The 12,702-nt window shown below is 39.7% G+C and overlaps 1 protein-coding gene across 1 annotated transcript in view; it reads right to left on the bottom strand.

Annotated features, from left to right (window-relative positions):
• Positions 1-2,106: 2,106 nt before the first annotated feature.
• veph1 (ventricular zone expressed PH domain-containing 1) overlaps positions 2,107-12,702 on the bottom strand; it is a 56,081-nt gene continuing 45,485 nt past the window's right edge. The window contains exons 12-14 of the mRNA XM_079354354.1: positions 5,100-5,236; positions 2,595-2,648; positions 2,107-2,354 (exon numbers count right to left, since the gene is read on the bottom strand). Coding sequence (XP_079210480.1) covers positions 2,172-2,354; positions 2,595-2,648; positions 5,100-5,236 — 374 coding nt within the window. The 3' untranslated portion in view covers positions 2,107-2,171. The remainder of the gene's footprint in view (positions 2,355-2,594; positions 2,649-5,099; positions 5,237-12,702) is intronic.

The raw sequence follows: 12,702 nt of genomic DNA, 5'->3' as shown, positions 1-12,702 counted from the left end.
TGATGTCAATAATGTCACAGTTTGGTCAAGCAGAACCAAACAACTCTGCTGTGTAGGGGGCAATGTGCAGGAACAGCAGAATGTCCAGACAGATCACCTGACCTGGTGAGAAAGCTGACAGGATCGAGGCTTCAGGACAATTTAAGACAAAAGATGCAGTATTCGTCCGAAATACAAGTTCAAATTAAAAGTACCATAAACCAAAAACCAAAGCAATATGTTCACCTGTGGGCAGACACACACCTCAGAAGTGGATCCAGATAAAGATCAGAATCCGACTTGCAGAATAATTGATTTGCCACAGTCGACTGTGAAATTGTCTGGTGCAGGCAGCTCAGAGTTTAACTAGATCAAGACAATGTTTGTCATATTCCTCCATGTAAGTGAGGAACAAAAGGGAGTTAATGTGCTCCACATACAGTCTGTGCTGACACAGCCTGACATTTTTTTCCAGGTGGAAAGGTAAAAATGAAAAAATAAAGAAAGAAACAGAATCAGTCCATTAAAGTTGGGAAAAAGAGCAACAGCATTAACAGTCACTTCAATCACAGTTTAAACAACCAGGCAAAAAAAAAGAAAAAGACAACAACCCTCAAGCATTGAACATGTAAGAGCCTATTTTAAATAAAACATGCTGCTTGTCATATTTGATCTCTTGCTGTTTAAAACTGACATTTCACTGATTTGTTGGAGAAGAGAACCCTTATTAAGTTTGGTGTTTTCTTACAACTCTATGTTCCAACAAAGTCTTTGTGGATGATAAAGTAAATAGTTCACTTTAAACATTTCTTGTTTGGGAAAGCCAAGAAAGGCTCAGTTCATACAGTACTGATTTTACAAAAGACCAGAAATCTGACCACAGCACTCGCTCGTTTTATAAGTCACTTATGTAAAAGGGAGGAACACTGAAATGTAGTCAAAATGTTTTCTTCAAACAAGGTGCTTTTATTTGTTGGATGAAAAGATTCTGATTCTTGCTTAATCATGTCAGTGTTGTCCATATCAATCTACAGCCTGCAGCTGTTTAGCGTAGCCTAGCATAAATACTGGAAACAGGTAAAAAACAGCTAGAGGGGCTCTGTTTGAAGGCCATGACGGGGTTTTTACATCTGGGTTTTATGCATGACTGAGTTACTAGGAGACTGTTGAAAAACTTAGGACGACTCCAGGAAGTCACTTCTAACGGCCAGGAAATCTGTAATTTGTCTTTGTTTACCTTTGATTTGTGTCCATATCATCAAATCAATATAAATGAGTAAAGAATGAGCTTTAGAGATTCTGCCAGGTTAAGTTACAAAAGACTTATCCTAGTTAGCTGTTTCCCTAATTTCACATCTATATGCTAAGCTAAGCTAATTATCCTCTGGTCATGGTGCTATATATTTACTAGACAGACAGGAGAATGGTGAGCACCTTATCAAACTTTTGACAGGTAAATAAATAAAAGTATTTCCCAAAATGTTGGAATTATTTTTTTATATTGTGTCATCTCTATACTTAATTTTCTTCCTTTGACTCTCACTCACAAAAACACATGAACAAACAGAAACACTACTCTATTGAATGGCCGTCCCGTCCTCGTCATACTTCCTGCTTTAAGAAAACTCTCTTCAGTCTCATTATTGCTACAAGTCCTTATGAGGTCGAGGTTTTTCTCAAGTCTTTATTGCTAAATGTTCCTCTGGACTCTGGAATTATTATGACACATCAAACTCATGAAAATCATGACATGCTGGTTTTTGTTAAGTTGTTCAATCTTGCAGAGGTGTTCTGATTACAGAAGGTTCAACTTTCTATACAGTATGGTTCGCCATGTAACACTATAATCTTTAACACTTATGTACTGTAACATTCATTTATAATAGCAGATGCACCAGTTAGTGTAACATTAAAAACAGCCAGTCACTATTTATAAAAAGCTACCATCCTTGACTCTTGATCCTCACCATACAGTGAGTGTGTTATTGCTGGTTTATGGAAGTCTACAAAATACTGCATATAAAGCTTATTTCTGATTGTTTCTGTTTACAACAGGATACAGACAAAATCTTCTGCTATCAACAGTGAAAACTACAGAAAAAAATCCTTAGTGTATGTGTGTATGAATTTGCATTTTTGAACGTTGACTGTTTAGTCAACAGGTGTTCCGCTTTGTCCTCGTTTGGTTTTTCTCACAGATAGGTAGTAGCCTCTCTGTTCTCCCTCTCTCTGGCCTGAGCCACGGCCACATTAATGCACTGCAGCCACTCCTCAGCATGTTTCTCATCCTGAGCTTTCAGCACATATGTCTTACTGTCTGTGAAGATCTCAAAGGCCCGCGGGAGGCCCCGATCTCGCCGCTTCTTGGCCACCACCTGCGGGGAACCCCCAAAAATCAACAAGGTCATGAATAGGAGGATGAGACCGGAAAACAGAAATCAGATGTTTATCTGTCCACTGGGAAGAGATGCTGCTTACATTCTTCACATTTAGGGGCTTCATGCAGTCCTATTCTTTCCTAACCCACAGCTGTATTGCAAGCTGGCTGATAGTATTTGGGGATGTGGTCTGACCTCCTAAAAATTGAACATTATTACTAGGGTCAGGGTCCTTACCTTGACACTTTGCACCTTGCTTAGCTCAATAGGCATGTCATCCAGCTCGTCTTTCTGCAGGGAGGCAGAACATAGGACAAGTTTAGAATCCAGTCAAACCAGAAAAGATGAACACACTTTAATTTTGAGCATATGATTTTTAGTTTATTTTAGCTTTTAAAACAGAGTAGTAATCATCAACATTCATCACAGAACCGTTCGTGGACAGTGTGTTTGTGTGTGGTGGTGTAAACATGCTCAGTCGCGCTCCTTGCGAGCTAATAAGGCTACTTGCCATGGCAGTTGCTTGAATAGTTGCTAAACTCCTGCTAATGTTGGCCTTAACAAACACACCACCACACAACACTAATAATGGACAGCCTTGAGTAATTGTACTTACTCTTACATTAGTTTTTGTAACTCATATGGAAACATTATGTATACTCTTAAATACTTAGTTTTGTTTAAGAGCAGAAAGGGTTAATAGAGGTCGATGGCGTTGATAGTTGCAGTGACTTGTTTGATGGTGTTATTTTGATGAGTCTCTTCAAGAACACTTTTCTCTCGCCTTGTTTGACTTCTTCTTGAGATTATCAATACAAGATGTAGCCAATTCATTTCAGCATCACAATACTGCGTCACAGTTTTTATGTTTCACCCCCAAAACAGCTCATTTACAGGACGGGCTATTATTCTTCATTGTTCTGCTTCATCTCTGGAACATGAAATGAAACCCTCCTGTTCTGTTACACATCTTTTTTTTTTTTTTTTTATCCCTCGGAGTGTAATTTTCACATTGTGTGGTTAAGTGTGAATTGAACCACAGCCATGTCCTCTTAACTCGTAGTGAGTAACATGGTCAAAACCACAAAACAAGTCTTAGCTGCAAGACTGAAAAAAAAAACAAACAAAAAAAACTGCCCACATCCTGCCTGTGGTGTGTATGCAAGTGTGTTTGTTGCCAAACATTTAATCACAGAAGACATTTCCCAGCCCCCCCCCACCCCCCACATGGCTCCACTGAGGGTCAGATTATTGTTTTCCTTTAGAGGATACAATTCAGCGGATTCATGTTCTGATTCAACTTGACATTTGATTGATTTGATTCAAGCCATTTGAGAATAAAACGTGTATCCTAACCAAAACATCCACTCAAATGTTGTCTCTTCATACGTAAAACTGCAACTCGCTAGATAATGTTTTTACCTTTGGTGTCACTCATAGAGTTTGTCATTACATTAGAAAAAAAAAAACATGGTGCTGATACTTCATGAGATCATTTGAGCTGAGCCACCGGCCCAAATGTTTCATTGGAGAAAAACAACACATGTACTCTGTTGAGGATTACCTAACACAAACAGGAGTGAAAGGATGGAAAGGGAAGGCTGCCTTAATGGTAGAAAAAAATATATTCAGAAAAACAATAAACAACTAAAGCTGGCCTTACATAATATAATACAAAACAAGAGTTTGCAACATAACATGTTTTAACATTTAGACACTTTAACCATTTATTTTTATATCATTCTGTTTCTCTTGCTCTGTTTTATTTCTGCATTGTTGCAACAAGACTGATGCGAAATTGTTATCCAGGCCTGCATTTAGTTTAGCATCAGGTCCCAATAAGGAACAAAAAATAGAAGTCCGTGGAGGACATCCCAGTGTGTCAGCAATGATCCACGATGCAGAGTAAATAGGTAACCTTCACAGAGCCTCCATTCTACACTGCATGTGCTTCTGTGAATACATCCAACAGCTTGAGGGCTAGTAGTGAGGTACAGGGCTTAGCTTTGTGTGGATGTAGAAAACGTTCCCAACCCTCGGACTGTCAAAGCTGCTCTATCATTCAGTGCGGAGGAAACCACACATCTAAATGTTCTCAATCTCTCTCCCCATTTGGGAAAACTTCTTTCACAACATACCAACCTCCTCCGGAACATGCTGGCAAAGGCAGACTGAACACCGAGAACAAAGACACGCAACCTTTCCAGTTAGTGGCTGCAGCACAAGAGAGGAATCTATTACCATCTGGTTAGAAACACAAAGACTATTGTTTCAAGTAAAAAAAAATAAATAAAAAAAATAGAGTTAATTGTACTCTACTTCTGTTTCCAGATATTCTCAATTAAAAATAAATGTTTCAGTCTTGTAAATGGCTGAAATAAAACAGTATGTAAGCTTAAATTCATACAGAAGTTTCCCATACGAATGCTTTTCTAAACTTCCTTTAAGTCCTTTCTCTGTGTTCAGCTGAAAAAAATCAGTGTAGCAGTTGCAGCATCATACTTTGGCCTTGGGAGTCCCTCAATTGTCCTTACCGGGGCCAACGTTTGTTTCAGATAAATCAATGGGACAGTCCTGAGGGACACTTGTTCTTATCTCTAGTTGAGATTTCCACTGTTTCATACAGTTGCATCATGCTTCAAATGACACGGACCAAGGAGTATTAATGAGGACTTTCTGGTGGGAGGGTTCTAGGGACAGTGTGCATGTGGGAGTGTGTTTGTGTGTGAGGAGGCCACGTACTGATTTTCCCCTCCGGAAGAGAAGCTGGTTTCCCGCCAGGGTGAAGTAACGGGTTTTCCAGCGCTTGATGAACTTCCAGCGGACCTGCTTCTCCTTCAGCTTCCCCTCGATCAGAGGCTGTCCCTCCTGGTTCACAACTGACAGGGAGATATAAATGATGTAGAAATACTTCAAAGAAAGAAGAAACAAATGAAAGACAGTTTGAAGTTATATCTAGGCTTTAGCTTTAGTTTGAAAGGTTTAATTATAACTCTAACATTAATAAATGAAATATATACAAATCTTTATCCTGATTGTCCCAATGGTGAAGTTTCAGACTGGTGAAAAAGGTGTTGATGAGGTGTGATAATGTACTGTGTTTGTTTGTCTTTATTGCCCTGACAATCACTTGGATACCAAGCATATTCCCATTCATGTTTAAAGGGATACTTCAACCATTTGCATTAAGCTTTGTATCATTAGAAACCTGGTAGTATTTTTGAACGGTTGTGCATCCAGCCCTTATTTTCCCCTGAGACCGGAAAGCTCCATATTTCTTTTCTGAAGGAGCCTCAGATGATGCAAAAATCACCAGTTTGCATCATCAGAGGCTGTTTCGTCTAGCAGGGGTGAAACTACACCGCTAGTTCCTCATGTTTTCGACCTATAAAAACAGAGACTGATATGAATGAAGGGGATTCTGAAGGTCTTGTGTTCGGATTGGATGTTCGTGGCTCTTTAAGTGAGCTGCAATATAGCGGCGAGGCGGCTTCTGCCGACAGTCGACAAGCAGCCTGAGCTGGCTTGAGCTGGGGCGGACTGGTGGTGTCGTTGCTGTAGCTGTTTGCCTATGGAAACAGAAATAGAGTCTGTTTTCTGCAAGGAATTTCCAAGATGGCAATTACTTCTGCAAGAAACCTCTGAATCCGTTGAGGAAAGGTCTGTATGTGTTGTAGTAAATGTCTGTTAATAATTCTGCGTTCAGCTGCTGTTCACGACTTCTGACTTCAGCGTCGTAATAACAGCACAAAAAAAGTGGATACTACGACTAGTAGTACTAATTACATTTGATTTAAAGCTGATGTGTAATACATGCATGAATAAAAAGTACATTAACAAAAGTCAGAGACCTGTCCCTTGCCCGAAGGCGTAGGGACGCGACCCTCTCATTCATCAGGGGGGATCTCCAACACATGTTGGCTAAGCTGTGGGGCTATAAGCAAGCCCACACCAGCCGGCCTCTCACCGCGGGCAACTCCAGAGAAGTGAAGAGTCCAGCCCTTCTCAAGGAGCCATCGACTGCTGCCCAATCCACACTGCAACCGACCCTTACAGTCTCCTCTGTGGGTGGTGGGTCCACAGGAGGATGGGCCCATGTTGTCCGTTCGGGCTGGGCCTGGCCACCAGGCGCTCACCTACGGGCCCTAACCCCAGACCTGGCTCCTGGGTGGTGCCCTGGCTACGCCATTCCGGGCGGTGTCGTGGCCCCTATTTTTCTATTTTAAGTTAACATCTATTATTTGATCAAGCTCATGTAAGCCATCCTTCTTATCCAACACTTCCATAATATATTTATAAAAAATATTTTACAGATTTTTTACTTAAATTACAAATTTTAGTCTTAATATCCTTCGAATTGTGTATTTTTGTGGTTCTTTGTCGTAATGTTTTAAACCCTAACGCTCCTAGAACGTACAGTGCTATCTAAAAGAAAAAAAAGTCAAACGTAAATATACATTTCCCCCACTTCTACTTCCAATCATCAGTGACTTACTCGGGTAAATCAAAATCACTATTATTTCTTACTGTAATGTATGTGTTTGTTCTGATCGAGAAGAACTCCCACAAATTTGAATCATGACTGGTCTGGTTAGAAACTCTCTCACACACATCAACGCCCAGCTTGTGTAATGTGTGTGTGTGTGTGTGTGTGTGTGTGTGTGTGTATATCTATGGTCCACATATTACATTTGTTTTTGTGTTAGGAATTTAGATATTTCACTTTTTCCTGTTAAGATCTTTAAAAAAAGAAAAAAACCCCCCAAAAAACAGAAAAACGAAAAGAAACAGATCACAGATGAATTTCCGATCACTGATTGTGAAATAAGTCACCGTGATCCCAAGACTCCTGGTTTAGGTTTGGTGCCAGTTAACCAGCACATCAGAAGCTGACTGTGAAACAGAGGCACTCTTTGTATTCCTGACGATGAGTAAAGCAGTAAATAGATTAGTGCAATCTGATCTCAGTGTGTGTGAATGTGTGGGCATGCTACAAACATGATTCACAAAGGGACCTGACGCCAAACAGGACAAACCTTAAGACCATCTGAAACTCACATTGGAAGAAAAAAAAAGAAGCTGCTTTTCTGTTTCACTTAATGATAAAAAAAAAACATCTCATAGTTTCACTTTCTGAAAACATCAGATACTACATTATTACTGCAGCACTAAACAAATAAGGAACATCTTACTATACAGAGATGTAACAAAGAGTTGGTTTCTTTAGAAAAGAGAAGCTTACCACAAATAAATTATTATTCCTCTTCCTTCGTTATTCAACGAGGCAGTAAGTTCTGCCAAGTTTGTTCTCACCCAATGACAGCTGGGATCAGCTCTAGCCCCCAGTACCGCTGACAGGAAAAGTGGTATATATAACGGATGGATGGATTTTTCAGTCGAAGTAGATTGAATATAAATATAAATATAACTTTTGGTCCTGTGAGTCGAACAAATACCATTTATTTAACCACCATTGTACTGACGCAAAAAATGTTTTCTTTACCAGTCCCAACCATGTGGGTGAGTGACCTGCTGACATCATCCAAGGAATATTTCTTGTTTGCATAAATCATTAACGCTTGTCTGTCTGGCTTCGATGCCACACACCTGGGAAAAAAGTCTGGATTTGTTGTTGGCCTCAGGCTGTGGATCAGAATCATTCATTTGAGACACCCTGACGTCAAACAATGAGACATAATAGGAACTAATTCAATTTGATAAATGTACGGTTATTATTTGAATATACTTTCATTAGTATAAGATACAGTTGTATAGATCCCTGGTGTTACGGCCTGGCCGCATCTCATGTGCTCCGTTACTATCTACATGAGTGACACGATTTCAAAACTGTGAAGTATCTTAACAACCAGAAATGAAAGATGAAGAGTTTGAGAAAAGAGCTTAGGTAAGTATTGACAAGGATGGATAATTTTAATGGGACATTTATTATGGGCTTATCTTTCCTTCTTAGGACTACAAGCCTGCTTGGTGATGTTACGAGAATATCATTATATCGTTCCAGAAATGAATCCAAATCTCCAAACTCTTTAGCCAGGGAATCTCCTGCCTTCACAACAAAATTCCTGGAGTTGAGAGTTTCTGTTGAGCGAGTCTTCAATGATTGATGGTTAGATGACGAAGAGTTTGGCTTGGGGTTTTCCACCCTTTAGCAAACTGGGGATCTGTCTTCCAGACACCAGTGAGCGTTCAATTCCACATGTAGAGGCATGAGGGACAAAGACTGTGTGTGATAATCTCAAAGGGTGTATCGTTAGGGACAGAAGTCAACAATTACTCCCCCCCCCCCTCTCTTGTCACTTGTTACAGTACTTCCATTAAGTGATGGTGTGCCAAGTGAAATTTAGAAAACAAAGCCGGACATATCCTAATAGAAAGAAGAGAGTTGCACTGGCGGACCATATTCTGGCAGTGTCCCCACAGCCCAGGCACAAACACAGCTCAGCTCATTAGCACTCACTTCAAAGGCATTCCAGTAGTTAAAGTTAGCAGTATATTATAAAGCATCATGGAGTTGAAGTAACCACGGGCTCAAATTGGCCTTCACACTGGAAAACCCTTCACCTTTCACTGTTTCTCCTTCATCATAAAAGGTTCAGGTTCCACGTTCTTGCTTGTGAGAGTGTGTAACCTCTGAAGTAATCAGCACGCTGCTCAGGCCAAGTCAGCAAGTTTTTGTTATGGTAACACAATGTTAAGCATTAAAGAGAGAGAGAGAAAAAAAAATGTTGGCTGGTTGCAGCTTGTAATGTGAACCGCATGTGTACATGAAACAAATATGTGACGTTTGATGTGTTCATGATGAAAATAAAAAAAAGTGGGTCACCTCAAAATGAAAAGTTCCAAATATCACTCGGTCTGAAATCCAGTTGTTACATATAATTCAGTGTGATGAGGTGAATCATCACTTACTATAACTTGACTTAATTTACTGGATGTAGTTTGAGAGCTTTCGGTCGAGCACACTAAGGGTTTCGAGGGGATAAATCTGATTTGTTTTCTGGCTTTGACTAAATATTGTTGGCTTGTATTTTGGACTTTTTCAGTTTGGTGAAATACTTTTTCATCTGTTTTACATCTTCATAAACCCTTTGGAATTGTAAACCATATCATGTATGTGAGCCATTTGAATGTGTTGAGAGTTGAAACAGCCACAGGCTCTGTGGCCTTTTTTACTCTTTCTAACTTATGTGTTACTCTGGTCTGGTTGCATAACCTTTTGGTTCTGATGAGTTTTTGGACTGCAGAGAATAAATTCCTTTTTTGGTTGTTCAACAGTTCATTCATATTAACAAATATGATCCTTTGTTTATACCATCCTCTTATCCATCTTACTACATTTTCTGTCAGAAATAATCATCACTAAAAAAATAAATAAAATCAAAAAACATTTGCCCTGCACAACATCCACTTTATGGATATAGATGTACAGTTTTCATCCCTTGAACCTCTCTGTCCTCTGAGTTATGAGGTGGAGAGTTGACAGCTGAGACTGATAAAAAACCAATCAGCTCTCAGGTGGTAAAAATCAAAGAGAGGTCTCTTCTTTTACACTGCTGGCTGTTTGAACACAAAGGAGAGAAGATACATAGCCTTCTTAAAGTGCAGGATTCACAGTAATGTGAAGGATAATATATTCAATACCCGAGCCTGTTTGAAATAAGTGACCACCTGACATGACTTAGCTTAACCAAAGGTTAATTACTTTGAATACAAGTCCGACTTAAATACACTGAATGCATCCTGTTTTTTTTTTAAAAAAAGACAACTATCACAATGCTTGAAAGGTAAGGTTTTCGTTTGTGTTGTTTTAAGCAGAATGTTTTGAAGAAGCATCAGTAGATAATTTTAACAATAACTTTGGGTTTCTGTAAACTCTACAAATGTGATTCATCAGTGGCACAAACAACAAACACCATTTATTGTCATTGTAGTGCAGTGAAGGCAAAGTCTCGGATATTTCTTACAATAAGTGCGTTTGGACTTTAAAGGAGGAAGGTGTCAGACAAGCTGAAAGGAAAGACATGCAGAGCAGTGTGGCGATCCAAGGCCACAAGGGCATAAACATTTCAGAAAACAGATTTTGGAAAAAACGCAGCCTAACTGCCAAGTTTGACAAATCATCTTGTACCGTCAAAGACTGGCACACATCTCAAATGTAATCATCCGTTTCTTGCACTCATTCAGCCCGTGATTACTGGTTTGTTCTGAGCAGCAGAGCTGGAAGAATGGCTTCATTTGGCTTTTGTACTTTTTGGACTAGGAAACCTGACATGTGTGTGTTTACTTCTGTGCATGTGACTGTTTGTATGTTTGATGTAATGGGTGATGACAAGACAATGACATCGAAGACCTCGAAAGAAAGAGCCGTGAACCCAGCTAAATGACAGCCTCAATACGGAGGAGCCAAATTAATATTAGTTCCATTTGAACGGGTGAGGATCATTCATGCCAAGATATCTGTACGAGCGAGATCCAGGATCCATCTGTGTACCCTGAGAAGATAAACAAAAAACAAAAGGGTTGCTGTTTCGAAATGCAAAATCTAACCAACCGACCCTGCCTTCAATCTCCACTTCTCAGGCTACACAGGTGGTTTCTGTATGTCAATAGTACAGATAGATTGGTATTTAATCAATGCAACTCTCTTACATCCCATATTGAGCAGCTGGTAGAATGGCTAACTCTTAAACTGAGTTTTTAATTTACAATCCAAAAAGAGACTGGCTGCTGCCACTTTAATCCCAGTGTTGTGATGGCATGCCCTCCTTTTCTGAAAGCTTGAATGTTCTATGTGTGTATCATGAAGCAGAAGTACAAACACAAGTTTTACGCCTCACTCATGCTGTATGCACATGTTTTATGCTCTGTGGGTCCACATGTTGTCTTAAAGGCATGAGTATCCTTATTTATAGGTCCATCTTAGGTTGGCTTCCTACATACTGTACTTAATGTAAATGGACTTCAGCTTATATAGCGCTTTTCTAGTCTTCTGACTACTCTTTCTCAAGGACACATTTAGCTGCAGGAGCTGGGGATCAAACCCCCGACCTTCTTGTTAAGAGATGACAGACTCTATCAACTGAGCCTCAGTGTCTGTTCCAAAGTTTAGAACTAAACTCAGGAAATAGGCATTTTAGTTTGCACCCCTGACTTGGAATGAATTATAAAAAGGACCTGAATGTAAAAACTGGTCTCACTTGAGGCAAAACTTTTCAGATTGTGATTCCCCAAAAGTGTTGTAACAAAGCTACGTCACTACTTTCATATTGACGCCACAATGGCTCAATAGTTGTGTCCTCTTAGAGTTCAGCATTGCATTACAGTGTTGCCCAACTCAACAAGTGAAGAAACAGTAGGGGCTGCGCGCGCACACACACACACACACACACACACACACCCACACCCACACCCACACACACACACACACTCAGAGACAGACACATGCTCACACACACACACTCAGAGACAAGCACACACATACACATACTTAGCATTATTGTCAACCTTCTGCTATACTGCTTTATCCCCTCTTATTCATTATATATATATATATATATATATATATATATATATATATATATATATATATATGTATATATATATATGTATAATATTTCATTTATTCATTTATGTTAGTCCTTCTAAGAGTGGCTGTCCAAATATTTAACAGCAATTGTGCCATGTTTGTGAAGGTGTTTTAATAAAAAATAAACAGTTTTCTCATTATCAATAAATAAAACTTAACAGCTACTCTTGAGGTTATTGACCCTAATCTGAACTGTTTTCCCTCCAAAAAACCCCCAAAAAACAAAACACAAGCACCCACTGCCTCTCGCCTTCTTTTTTCCTTCACCCAGCAAACAACTTCCTGTCTCTGACTTTAACTTTCTGGGAAATACTTGCTGGCTCCTTTTTAGCTGCCATCAAACAGCAGAGCCTGAAACACACTGTGCTGTGTGACACTGAGGTTTAAAGCTGCTTATTAGTGACACTACGCTCCACAGGTTTCAAAGAACACTTGCCAGTCCCTCTCGTTTTCACCTTTTCCCCTCCATATTTCTTCATAAAAACACATCTGCCACAAACTGCCCTCTTCTTACCCCTCTAATATAACTTCAACAGCTTCCCTGTGCGACCGACACAAAGATAAACGCAGCTTTAAAGCCTGTTGTTTTGCAAGCCTCTGTCACATATACTCTCCTGTGGGCTCTCCTGAGGCCAAACTGTCACTCATGGATTTATAGACTTTTTAGATTTACAGCATCATCACTCAGCTATACACACCGTCTTCCTGTTTTCTTTCTGTGTCAGAGTAAAGTGAGAA

This window comes from Symphodus melops, assembly GCF_947650265.1.
Source record: "Symphodus melops genome assembly, chromosome: 10".
NCBI lineage: Eukaryota > Metazoa > Chordata > Actinopteri > Labriformes > Labridae > Symphodus > Symphodus melops.
This window is presented reverse-complemented; position numbering and strand designations above follow the sequence as displayed.